Here is a 13,165-nt window from a genome sequence, read left to right on the forward strand (position 1 = left end):
TTTGCCTGTCTTGCAAAACGCTCTCAAACCAAGTTACTCTCAAACCAAGGTTTTACTGTATCTTCTTTTTCAGACAGCGATTCCGTTTACCACAAGAACAATTATAGCAGCCGCTTAATTATTGTTGTAGGCAGCGGGAGAGGTTGCACTGAAATCGGATTGCATTAGGTGTTCATACCCAATGTGATCCGATTAAGGGAAATGCAATATGTTCTGCGATCTGCTGCAGGTGTCGGTTAACACCCAAAAAGTAGTTTGCAGAATGCAGTGTGTTTATATGAATCGTATCGCATGGGTATGAACACCCGATGCGATTTCACTCTAGTGCCGGCGGCTCGGTTCGCACTGATATCGCTGTGTTTCACACATCCCTCCGCATAGCAATCGCACTGTGTTGTTGCGATCTGCTGCAGGTGTCAGTTAAGTTAACAAGCTGGTGACAGGGTCTCTTTAACAGCCAGCGGTTGATGTACTAAAACTGTAGAGTGCAAAATCTGGTGCAGCTGTGCATGGGAGCCAATCGGCTTCTAACTTCAGCTTGTTCAATTAACCACTTAACCCCCGGACCATATTGCTGGTCAAAGACCAGAGCACTTTTTGCGATTCGGCACTGCGTCGCTTTAACAGACAATTGCGCGGTCGTGCGACGTGGCTCCCAAACAAAATTGGCGTCCTTTTTTCCCCACAAATAGAACTTTCTTTTGGCGGTATTTGATCACATCTGCGGTTTTTAGTTTTTGCGCTATAAACAAAAATAGAGACAATTTTGAAAAAAGTGCAATTATATTTTACTTTTTGCTACAATAAATATCCCCCAAAAATATATTTAAAAAAATAAAAATTTTCCTCAGTTTAGGCCGATACGTATTCTTCTATTTTGGTAAAAAAAAAAAACGCAATAAGCGTTTATCGATTGGTTTGCGCAAAATGTATAGCGTTTACAAAATAGGGGATAGTTTAATTGCATTTTTATAAAAAAAAACATTTTTACTACTAATGGCGGCGATCAGCGTTTTTTTTTTTTTCCGTTACTGCGACATTATGGCGGACACTAAGAACAATTTTGACACATTTTTGGGACCATTGTCATTTTCACAGCAAAAAATGCATTTAAAATGCATTGTTTACTGTGAAAATGACAATTGCCGTTAAGTGTGACCTCATTTGTGTTTCTAACTGTAGGGGGGTGTGGCTGTAGGTGTGACGTCATTGATTGTGTTTCCCTATAAAAGGGAACACGCGTTCAATGACGGCGCCACAGTGAAGAACAGGGAAGCTGTGTTTACATACATCTCTCCCCGTTCTTCAGCTCCGGGGACCGATCGCGGGACTCGCGGTCACGGAGCTTCGGACCGGGTCGCGGGCGCGCGCCCGCAACCCACGGCTGGGCACTTAAAGAGGACGTACCTGTACGTTCTTGTGCCCAGCCGTGCCGTGCTGCCCACGTAAATGTGCAGGAGGCGGTCCTTAAGTGGTTAACAGCCAGCGGTTGATGTACTTATACTAGAGAGTGCAAAATCTGGTGCAGCTGTGCATAGTAGCCAATCAGCTTCTAACTTCAGCTTGTTCAATTAAGCTTTGATAATAAAACCTGGAAGCTGATTGGTTTCTATGCAGAGTTGTAACAGATTTTTCACTCTCCAGTTTTAGTAAATAACCCCCACATTGACAAGGTTAGCAACTAGATCTATTTTATACGCATGTCTAAAAAAAAAAACACAGAAATGATTAAACATTCCCTTCTTAACACCAGAAGAAATATAAATTTGTTTCTGAATTGCAGATTCTATGTGTGAGCTTCCCCCACGTTATCGCAAAGCTCTGGACTACAGCGTCGAGGAGGGAGTCACACAGGGTCACCCTCTTTGGTAAGTAAAATTTGTTTATATTGTCTAAACTTGTGTTACCGAGAGACAACCACACATATATTTTGAAGGATATCCGACCTAGCCCAAGAAAAAAACACTGCTAACAGTACAGTAGGGATGGGCTTGATGTTCGAGTTGAATGTCATTTTTTTTTCTCTTTATAATAAAGTATTTGTCTCTTGTGGTTTTTACTTTTTTACACTTTTTTTGGTGAATGGGTAAGGGTACAATGTACCCGATACCTATTCACAAAGGTGGGGGGCGGGCTCTGGGTTCCCACTTTTTAAAGGGGGCTTCCAGATTCCGATAAGCCCCCTGCCCACAGACCCTGACAACCACAGCCCAGGGTTGTCGGGAAGAGGCCCTTGTTCCCATCAATATGGGGACAAGGTGCTTTGGGGGGGGACCCAAAAGTTAATTTGCACAGCCCTATAAAAAATACATTGAAATATAAAATGAACACTGGTCTGTAGTGCATGTTCATGCCTCAATACCATAAATAATAACATATAAAATTTTTCACTCCAGCACTATATACTGAGTTTAGAAATTGTGGAGAAATGTTAACTAATACATTACAATTTAATTGCACCCATTGGATTTTAGATGACTCAAATTTAGTTTTTGTCCTGGAGATTTGGTCGATTAAAACTAAAACACTTGCAGAATACTAAAACTAAAATGCCATTTTAGTCCCAAGACTAAGACTAAAACGAAATCGAAATTTGCTGCCATATTTAACACGGTTATGGAGGCAGCTTCCATCGCTAATAACGTAAATGAAAAAAAAATCGCTGCTCCTGGAAAAATATTATCGTTTTAAAAACTTTTTTTCATTGATGCATGTTCCCTGGGGCAGCACTAGGGTCCCCAAACACTTTATACAGCAATACCTTGCATGTAAGCCTTTAAAATGAGCACTTTTGATTTTTCATGTTCGAGTCTCATAGACTTTAATAGAGTTCGCTCAAACTTTTTGCCTGTTCGAGGTGTTCTAGTGCAAACCAGGGGGGGGGGGGCGGTGTTCGGCCCATAGCGTTGTCACACTAGGACAGAAAATGTTATTCACAGGATTATCGGGTGAAAAGCATGCTAATGCAGACACCACCCACATCTAAGGACTTCTAAGCTGTAACAAATTATGGATACGCTTTAAAATATTACCAGTAGTTTATATGATTCTGTACATGAGGGTGATTTATTGGTGTCTAAAAATAATGAATAGGACTGTAGTTCCCCTTTAACTGCGGATTGCTGTGATAGCAGAGTTGGCTCCTCGTATTGTCTCCTCTATTTTGTTATCTGAATCACACCGGCCTTACAGCCCTTTCCTGGTATCTTGTCTCTGCTGCAGGCATCTCCTACATGATGATAACCTTGAAGAAGGCGACCTCAGCCCGGGTGAATATCGCTATGTTCTGGCGTATTTTATGATGCAAGGTAAGCATTTTATCATTCAAGGTCTCTACACCTGTGAGGTTCCATCCATAACATCTTCATGGTCACTTACTTCTCTAAATAAAGCTTCCTGTTTTGTAATAATAAAGCTTTGGCTGTTAAAACTTGCTACATTCTATAATATATCTTTTAGATATATAACCTCACGAAAGTGGGATATTTTTTTTTTCTTCCTGTGGGGGCGCATATATGCCTACCTCCCTTTGTGTTGGGAGTGTGCCGCCCAACGCAGAGACCAGGGTCTCACCAAGAGCCCCAGAGATCCGGGACTGTCGGTTGCGTAGGGATGTGGGGCTGTCGGTTGCGTAGGGATGTGGGGCTGTCGGTTGCGTAGGGATGTGGGGCTGTCGGTTGCGTAGGGATGTGGGGCTGTCGCTTGCGTAGGGATGCGGGGCTGTCGCTTGCGTAGGGATGCGGGGCTGTCGCTTGCGTAGGGATGCGGGGCTGTCGCTTGCGTAGGGATGCGGGGCTGTCGCTTGCGTAGGGATGCGGGGCTGTCGCTTGCGTAGGGATGCGGTGCTGTCTGTTGCGTAGGGATGCGGTGCTGTCTGTTGCGTAGGGATGCGGTGCTGTCTGTTGCGTAGGGACGCACAAGACACAATGGTGATATGTATACTGCACTGCCCAGTTTGATCTGATTTCCCTGTTCATTAGTTACAGTGTTTCCCCAAAAATAAGACCTAGCGTTTTTTTCCAGGAGGGAATTTAAGCCCTATAATGTGTGTGTTTCTGTAATATAATTGGGGGAAGAGAGCTCTGTTGGGTCACAGAAGCGCAGAGCGGCTCTATAACAAAAAGTATTTGGCACAATTATATTACAGAAACGCACACATTGTACGTTATATAATACTGTAATAGAGTGGATTATTGGATTTTACAAGCATTTTAACTCTGTTCACACTGGGGATTCTTGTCAGGCAGGGAGAGAGTGGGGAAGAGAAGACAGCACATTACATGGTAAGACCTACCCCTAAAATAAGCCCTATGGTGTCTTTTGTTGCCAAAATTAATATAAGACCCGGGGCTTATTTTCGGGGTAACACGGTAGGAACATAACAGTAAAAAATATTGCTTTGTTAACACTTTGCACATTGCTTTTTGCACTATGAAATAATCTTTTATATCTAACCAGCTACGCTCTCGCTTTCAGATGTTTCAGCTGATAAAGCAGCAAATTCGTGTGCGAACGACGCCGTAGTTCCGCAGAACACCGCATCCCCTGCAGCACTGGCCCAAGGCGCTGCTAATGCCACAGCAGTCACTTTGCTGCTCACCCATACTCATATGTACATCCTGGAGGAGACCTATCAATGGCTTCACAGTCCTCCACCTGCTGAAGAAGACACCGGCCAGGAGCCTGCGGGCAAAGTTCAGGTTAAGGAGAAGCAGCCCATTAGCAGCATCAGCTCTGTGCACCTTTACAGCTCTGCAACGCTTCATCTACGCATCAAGCTTTATAATGAGGTATGGGGCCCACAGACACTAATTGAGATCTGGAGAGCTCAGCATTGGCTCCTGAATACAAAAAAAATAACATTCATATAGTGGAACCTTGGATTACGAGGATAATCCGTTCCAGGAGAATGCTCGTAATCCAAAGCACTCGCATATCAAAGCGAGTTTCCCCATAGAAGTCAATGGAAACAAAAATGATTTGTTCCGCTTTAAATTGTATGGCATGTAATACCGCATGTGGCCAGAGGTGGGGGGCGCCGGAGGGCCTTCAGAATACTCGGAAAGGCTTGGGGACAGCGCGCTGAACTCGAAAAGGCTCGGGAAAATGGCTCCGGCGCCCCGCACCTCTGGCCAAATGCGGTATTGCACACCGCTGTGGCTTGAATCCTGCTTCTTTTGCAAAACAACACTCACAAACCGAGTCAGAATTTTCAAAAAAGAAATGCTTGTATTGCGAAACTCTCGTTAACCGCGTTACTCGCAACCCGAGGTTTCATTGTATGTCCTCATTCTATCCCAGAATTTGAAAAGGATACCTATGCTGAATTATGGTAGGTGTTGCTGCTGACCTTGTGAGGAGCTCACAGTGTGCAGTGAAATCGGAGTAAAGTCCCGTACATGGGCCCATAGCCATGCGACTTTCAGCTTGTGTGTATGGCAGTCAAGCATGCTGGAAATCCAGCAGCCGACCGGTTTCCGATCAGCGCTTTCACCCAGTGCTGACTGCAGTGGCCGCCCCCCTTTAGGAACATGACCGCTCTGAACTAATGTATTAATGTCGGATTGTTAGTACAGCGGCTCTGACCGGGGCTAACGTGTTTTTTTTTTCGTTCAACCCGCTGGGTTGCAGGGAAAAAGACTTGTAGTGCATTTCCAGGCTTAAAGCGGGAGTTCACCCGAAAAACAATTTTTAACATTAGATTGAGGCTCATTTTGTCAAGGGGAATCGGGTGTTTTTTTTTTTTTTTTTAAATCAAAGCAGTACTTACCGTTTTAGTGAGCGATCTTCTCCGCCGCTTCCGGGTATGGTCTTCGGGACTGGGCGTTCCTATTTTGATTGACAGGCTTCCGACGGACGCATACATCGCGTCACGAGTAGCCGAAAGAAGCCGAACGTCGGTGCGGCTCTATACGGCGCCTGCGCACCAACGTTCGGCTACTTTTGGAAAAAAGTGACGCGATGTATGCGACCGTCAGAAGCCTTTCAATCAAATAGGAACGCCCAGTCCCGCAGCCCATACCCGGAAGCGGCGGAGAAGATCGCTCTCTAAACCGGTAAGTACGGCTTCAATTTTAAAAAAAAAACACCCGATTCCCCTTGACAAAGTGCGCATCAATCTAATGTTAAAAATTAAGTTTTTGGGTGAACCTCCACTTTAAGGAATATTTGTTCCGGAGAGGAACCTCTACAAGAGTGCAAGACTGATAGGAGGGCTAGAGTCCAGCTTTAAAGCGGGAGTTCACCCATTTATTAATTTTGTGACCTTTTCCCCTTAGATTCCTGCTCGTTTTGTCTAGGGGAATCGGCTAGTTGTTTTAAAATATGATCCGTACTTACCGTTTTCGAGATGCATCTTCTCCGTCGCTTCCGGGTATGGGCTGCGGGACTGGGCGTTCCTTCTTGATTGACAGTCTTCCGAGAGGCTTCCGACGGTCGCATCCATCGCGTCACTCGTAGCCGAAAGAAGCCAAACATCTGTGCGGCTCTATACTGCGCCTGCGCACCGACGTTCGGCTTCTTTCGGAAAATCGTGACGCGATGGATGCGACCGTCGGAAGCCTCTCGGAAGACTGTCAATCAAAATAGGAACGCCCAGTCCCGCAGCCCATACCCGGAAGCGGCGGAGAGGATGCATCTCGTAAACGGTAAGTACGGCTCATATTTTAAAACAACTAGCCGATTCCCCTAGACAAAACGAGCAGGAATCTAAGGGGAAAAAGTATATATTGTAGGGGTGAACCCCCGCTTTAAGGACCTTTAGCACTCCAGACTCTCTTGTATGCACTCCTGCTCTCCTTTTCTATGTTCTCTGTCACTTTCCTTCCCTCTCTGCTTTTTGTCTTCCTTCTGATCCTCGGCTCCTCTCTGAATAACACAAGAGCCTTAATCTAGTCAATTATATATATTTTATCTTCACAGCTGGACCTCCAGTCATAGGTTAGTGGAGAGGATCACCTCCCTACTGATAAGTGCAGCTCACAGCTCAGCTCCTCATTAATGGGAGATAAGAGCAACACAAGGAACAGAGCGGAGGAGGGGAACTGCTTGATTACAAGTGCTGTTATAAGGTGGCGGAGGAGTAAAGAATTCCCAATTATTTTGAGCCACGATGAGCTTTTGTGACCATTAAACTCAATACCGGGAACATCTCTGTTAAACATTAGTATGCACAAAGATCCTTTATCAGTAATACACGAAGATACGATTACCTTATCACTGGCATCTGTCTTTGTTTATAGTATAAAAATCTAGACAGGTGTATGTGTATGTGTATGTGTATGTATATGTGTATGTGTATATATATTATATATACACACACAATTACTAAATGGCGATGGCCTTAGAACTATGCAGGCACAATCAAATGGGAGGTCAATTGGCCACAGCTTAGGGAACCTCCTAACAACCTTTGGAGGAACCCTAGGAGTCCATGCAGCCCCCGGCTGAGAATGGCTGCTCCAAAGTGAGGGAGTCCCTTTTTGTCGTCAGAACTAGGGTGTTCCCATTGGAGGATTTCCCCTCTATTCCTGTTCCGGTGACAACCCAACATTTGGAATTTTCACTCTTAGTGATAATGGTACACAGCTTCATTAGGGGAATCTTCCTAATGGGGAGAAAGACAGCAATAAAAACCCAACACCAAAATTAAACCCGTGCGCTGTCCTTACCTCCACCCAAATATTTATAATGATTATAACAGGTGCTCACACTACATACCACTCCTGGTCCTCATGAATGTAGTGATGTCACCCAAGCTCCGCCCCAACAAGTTTCGTCACGCACAAGTGACTTCTTCAGGTGGATCGCCTAAGGAAGTCGCGCCTACAGGCAGGGCTGCTGTTAAAAATCTGTTCAGCCTAGGTGACAGGAACAGAATGCTCCAACCGCCCATTCATGCAACCAGAATACCTGTGGAAAAAACTCCTTTAGTGCAGCAGCCCCCCTTTTACTTAACTGAACCCTGTCTTTTCAGCGCCAGGGATAAGCACACCCGCTCCAGCCGGTGTCTCGGGTCCTGATTGGATAGATTGATAGCAGCACAGCCATTGGCTCCCACTGTTGTCAATTAAATCCAATGATGCGGGGGGCAGGTCTAGGTCCTGCTGTCTGTGTCAATGGACGCAGCAGCAGGACTCGGTAGCGCGTCCGCTCGAGTGTGCCCAGGGAAGCGCTTCTCCGTCGGGGGGGTGCTCGATGCTGGGAGGAGCCAGGAGCGCTGTGAAGGGACCCCAGAAGAGGAGGATCAGGGCAACTTTGTGCAAAACCCTTGCACAGAGGAGGCAAGTATAACCCGTTTCTTTTTTTTTTCTTTTTTTTTTTTAACTAAGCTTTAGAATCACTTTAAGTTATTCTCTATATATCTCTGAAAAACTAAAATTGTAAAAATAATATATATATACATCTCTGTTAAAAAAAAATAATTATATATATATATATATATATATATATATATATATATATATATATTTTATTTATTTATTATTATTATATATATATTTTTTTTTATAACAGAGATGTGTGTGTGTGTATATGTGTGTGTGTGTATATATATATATATATATATATATATATATATATATATATATATATACACATCTCTGTTATAAAAAAAATATATATATATATATATATATATATATATATATATATATATATATATATAATTATTTTTACAATTTTAGTTTTTCACCAGCCCTGATATTTAGACACCTGATATCTCACCAACCCCCACAGGGCTGGTGAAAAACTAAAATTGTAAAAATATTATATATTTTTATATAAAAAAAAAAAATATATATATATATATATATTGTTACAATTTTAGTTTTTCACCAGCCCTGTGGGGGTTGGTGAGATATCAGGTGTCTAAATAGACACAGAGCATCTCACTTTTGAGACTGAGAAGGAGATTGAGGAAACAAACTCCTCAATCCTTTCCCTGCAGAGTGAGTGAACAGGAAGCACTCTATACAAAAAGACTTCCTGTTCTTTCTCAAAACTGAAGCACTGTAAACACAGGGAGGGCCACAGGGGATTGGTTCCAGTAATTGCGCCCACTTCTGCTACTGTCGCCCCCCCCCCTGTTAAATTTATGGGGCATGGACCTTGTAAAGGAGAGGCAGGTGCTACCCTCTTATCACCGGCCCTGCCTACGGGGCCGAGCAGGGGGGACGAGAATGAGCTACAATGGGACACTCTTCCTTCTATTAACGCCAAAATATTGTTGGCGTCAACATACACTGGCCTGGATTCAAGAAGCAATTGCGCCTGTGTAACCATAGGTTACACAGCGCAATTGCTTACTTGCCCCGGCGTAACGAATGCTCCTGATTCAGGAACCTCGTTACGCCGACTGCAGCCTAAGAAATGTGCGGCATAAGGCTCTTATGCCCGCATATCTTAGGCTGAATTCTAGTGATGGCCGCTAGGTGGCGTTCTCATTGTGCTCAGCGTATAGTATGCAAATTGCATACTAACGCCGATTCACAACGTTGCCCGAGCCCTGCGTACGCAATTTACGTTGTTTCCGTATGGCGGTTTTTGCGTAAGGCTGCCCCTGCTATTAGCAGGGGCAGCCAATGTTGCGTATACCCGTCGTTCCCGCGTCGCGAAATTTTAATTTTACGTAGTTTGCGTAAGTGAATCGTGAATGGCGCTGGACGCCATTCACGTTCACTTTGAAGCAAATGACGTCTTTGCGACGTCATTTGCCGCAATGCACGTCGGGAAAGTTTCCCGACGGAGCATGCGCTCTACGATCGGCGCGGGAACGCGCCTAATTTAAATGATTCCCGCCCCCTACGGGATCATTTAAATTGCGCGCGCTTGCGCCGGGCATTTTGCCGGCGCGCCCACGCGATTTACGGAGCTACTGCTCCGTGAATCAAGGGCAGCGCAGCAAATTTGCGGGGGCGCAGGGCAAAAACGTTGCCCTGCGCCTCCGTAAATAATGCGCAATTCTACCTGAATCCAGCCCACTGTGTGTATGTATGGACACAAAGCCAGCATGAAAGCGAGCCTGTACGAGTGCCCCCATAGCATGCGACTTTCTATGGTGGGCACTTGGAGGAGCCAGGAGCATCGAAGGGGGACCCCAGAAGTGGAGGATCGGAGCTGCTCTGTGCAAAACCATTTCACAGAGCAGGTAAATATGACAAGTTTGTTTTAAAAAAAAAATAAGGGTTTACAATCGCTTTACGTTCTGAGTATGGGATTTCTGCTTGTTACCGATCGTGGTGTATGATGGAAGTTTTTTATTTCTGAGTAATTATAGACATAAAAAACACATGGAGAATATGTTGACATTCAGAAAACTGTGAAGACAGATTTTCCACGGCATTAAATTCCAGGGCAAGTCTCTGTCTGAGTGACCAGTCTGAAAAATTTGGATGTAGAGATAAGCGGAGTAGAGGATTCAGGGGGATGAAGGATGTTGTGATTGGTGATTGGCTCGGGTTAGTGGGAAGTCTTGGATCTTAAACTAACACATTCCTGGCTGTGCAAAACATTAGCAGGAACCCGACACCTGGAAAGAGCTGTTTTCTAAAATCGCACAGCTGCTCATTTAAACGGACCTATAACCTGAGGTGTTTTTTTTTTATGATGGACACCGCGCCGGTCTCAAGGAGCTGCAGGCAGGATTTTTTAGGCGAGGTTGCGGCTTCGGCCTAGTCTGCCGCAATCTTGGCAAAAGGCAGCGGACTAGACCGAAGCCGCGGCCTCGCCTAAAAAATCCTGCCCGCAGCTCTCCGCGATCCTGGCAAAAGGCCGCTGATTAGACCGAAGCCGCGGCCTCGCCTAAAAAAATCCCGCTCGCCGCGATCCTGGGAAAAGCCTCGTGGCCTTTTCCCAGGATCGCGGCGAGCTGCGGGCAGGATCTAAAAAATCGATTTGGTCAAAATCTGAATCGATTTGACCTCCCAACTCGATTCAAGATTCAAATCGATTTTTTCCACAGCCCTAATCAGCTAGGATACCAGCCATTGGATGGTTTGAGAGTTTAGATGAGAGCGCAAGCAATGAGTGTTACATTTACGGCACGTGCCGCAAATGAAACTGCTTTATGGATGGGTTTACTTCCACTCTCCATGCACACTAGCGTTTTTCATAAACTTAAAGTCGAGGTTCCCCCTAAAAAAATGTTTTATTAATACATTCAGAAGACTGCTTACACTGCGGGTATGCTGAGTTTTTTTTTTTTTTTTTCGTACATACCTCGATATCGCCGTTTCATCCCTCGGCTTCCGGGTATGATTCTTGTGGGGCTGGGCGTTCCTAGTTGATTGACGTTCCTCCGACCGACGCATACTTGACGTCACGACTTTCCGAAAGAAGTCGAACGTCGCTGCGCAGGCGCCATATAGAGCCGACTCTATACGGCGCCTGCGCAATGACGTTCGGCTTCTGTCGGAAAGTCGTGACGCGCAGTATTCGTCGGCTGGAAGAACGTCCATCAACTAGGTCCAGCAAGAATCATACCCGGAAGCCGAGGGATGAAACGGCGATAACGAGGTATGTACGGAAAAAAAAAACCCTGAATGTATTGTTAGAATTTTTTTTTAGGGGGAACCTCCACTTTAAAGAAAGTTGATAATGGCATTTTTGTGCCAGCTTCTAGTGGCATTTTAGGAGCATTAGAATTGTATTAAAGTCTTGCAGTACATGAAGGAAAACATTTTTTTTTAATAGCATTCAGCGTTTTTTTTCTGCTTGGAAAACCTACAAAAAAAAAATTCTGCAAAAAAAATGCGAATAGCCTAAAGCAAGTGTTGGCAACCTGCGGGTCGCACCCTGCCCACCATGGCTCAATGTCTGGCCCTCACGGGCACCCTGCCACGGACATTGTACCCTTCATTGGACAGCGGTGAGCGGCTGGTGCAGTGTCATATTCTGCTGCCTATCGCAGAATGCTGCGGAAGTCACGTGACGGCCAACTGCGCATGCGCTCCAACGGCAAATGTGATGTGTTCCAGGGGATTTAGGACACTACCCTTCAGTGAACCATCACAATTTGTCACGGAAGTGACGTATTACCATACACGGAGCGCGGGGAGAGAGAGAGAGACCCATTCAGAGCGAGAGAGAAATAGACATATAGAGATACGTAGATACATTCAGAGCGAGAGAGGGATACAGATATAGAGATACTGAGAGAGAAGCGGGGCTCAGGGAGGGGATTACCGCCCCTATGTGCATTACTTCCCTTATATAAAATATATGTACACAATCTCTCTCTCGCTCTGAATGTATCTCAGTATCTGTATATGTCTATTTCTCTCTCGCTGTGAATGGGTCTCTCTCTCCCCCCCCCGCTCCGTCTATGGTAATACGTCACTTCCGTGACAAATTGTGATGGTTCACTGAAGCAGTTCTTGTGGATCTGTCTTTGTCACCATCCAGTGACGTTCTTTGTTTTCTATTTGCAGACACAGCAGAAGGAAAGTGCTTGGCTTTTGTGGACGGAGAACCCGGATCTTCCTAAAGAGATAGCGGAGTGGCTGCGAGTTCCCTGGGAGTCTGAATATCACATCCACCTCAATCCGGTGATCCATGAGACCCTGGACTGACGCGCCGAGCACTACAGAGACTTGTTCTTACAGGATTACTGAGTCACAGCCGGATTGTGTCCAGTGTGGGGTGTTCAGTGTCAGCCTGGGGTCCCCCGACTCCTATCAGTTTACCTGTGAGAGAGGAAAGTGCTGATCTGTACACTGACCCCGTCCAAACTGTGCCGGGAGAGTGATGATGGAGAGACGGCAGACTTTGCACTATTTGTTTTTTTCTTATTTCTGAAATGTTCCCATTTTAATGTAATATTGTAATAAAGTTTCTACCCCGTTTTACAGGATTCCTTCTGGACTCTCTATCTCTGCACCAACTTTCTCTTCATTTATTAGCAGGTGAATGCGGCCCTCCGCACATTTACATACATTTAATCAGGCCCTTAAAGGGGTTGTTTTTTCCTATGCATCGGTGGGTGCCGGCAGACATCGAATCCGCCGTACCCGCCGATCGGCTCCTGTAGTGTATAATCACGGTACATGCATTTTGGATGCGGGACAATTGATGCAAAACGCTGCTTTTTGCGGGAAAAAAGTCCCTGACCCTTTACAAAAACGCAGAGGCACAAAAAAGCATTGATGTGAACATGTTCCATAAGAAC

The 13,165-nt window shown here is 45.1% G+C and overlaps 1 protein-coding gene across 2 annotated transcripts in view; it reads left to right on the plus strand.

The window, feature by feature from the left end:
• LOC120944154 (serine/threonine-protein kinase 11-interacting protein-like) overlaps positions 1–12,850 on the plus strand; it is a 91,267-nt gene extending 78,417 nt beyond the window's left edge. For both annotated transcript variants that reach the window (XM_040358070.1, XM_040358069.1), the window contains 4 exons: positions 1,784–1,868; positions 3,223–3,308; positions 4,477–4,790; positions 12,429–12,850. In XM_040358070.1, the coding sequence (XP_040214004.1) occupies positions 1,784–1,868; positions 3,223–3,308; positions 4,477–4,790; positions 12,429–12,569 (626 nt within the window). In that variant the 3' untranslated portion in view covers positions 12,570–12,850. The remainder of the gene's footprint in view (positions 1–1,783; positions 1,869–3,222; positions 3,309–4,476; positions 4,791–12,428) is intronic.
• Positions 12,851–13,165: the final 315 nt, after the last annotated feature.

Source organism: Rana temporaria, chromosome 6, assembly GCF_905171775.1.
Source record: "Rana temporaria chromosome 6, aRanTem1.1, whole genome shotgun sequence".
Taxonomy (NCBI): Eukaryota; Metazoa; Chordata; class Amphibia; order Anura; family Ranidae; genus Rana; species Rana temporaria.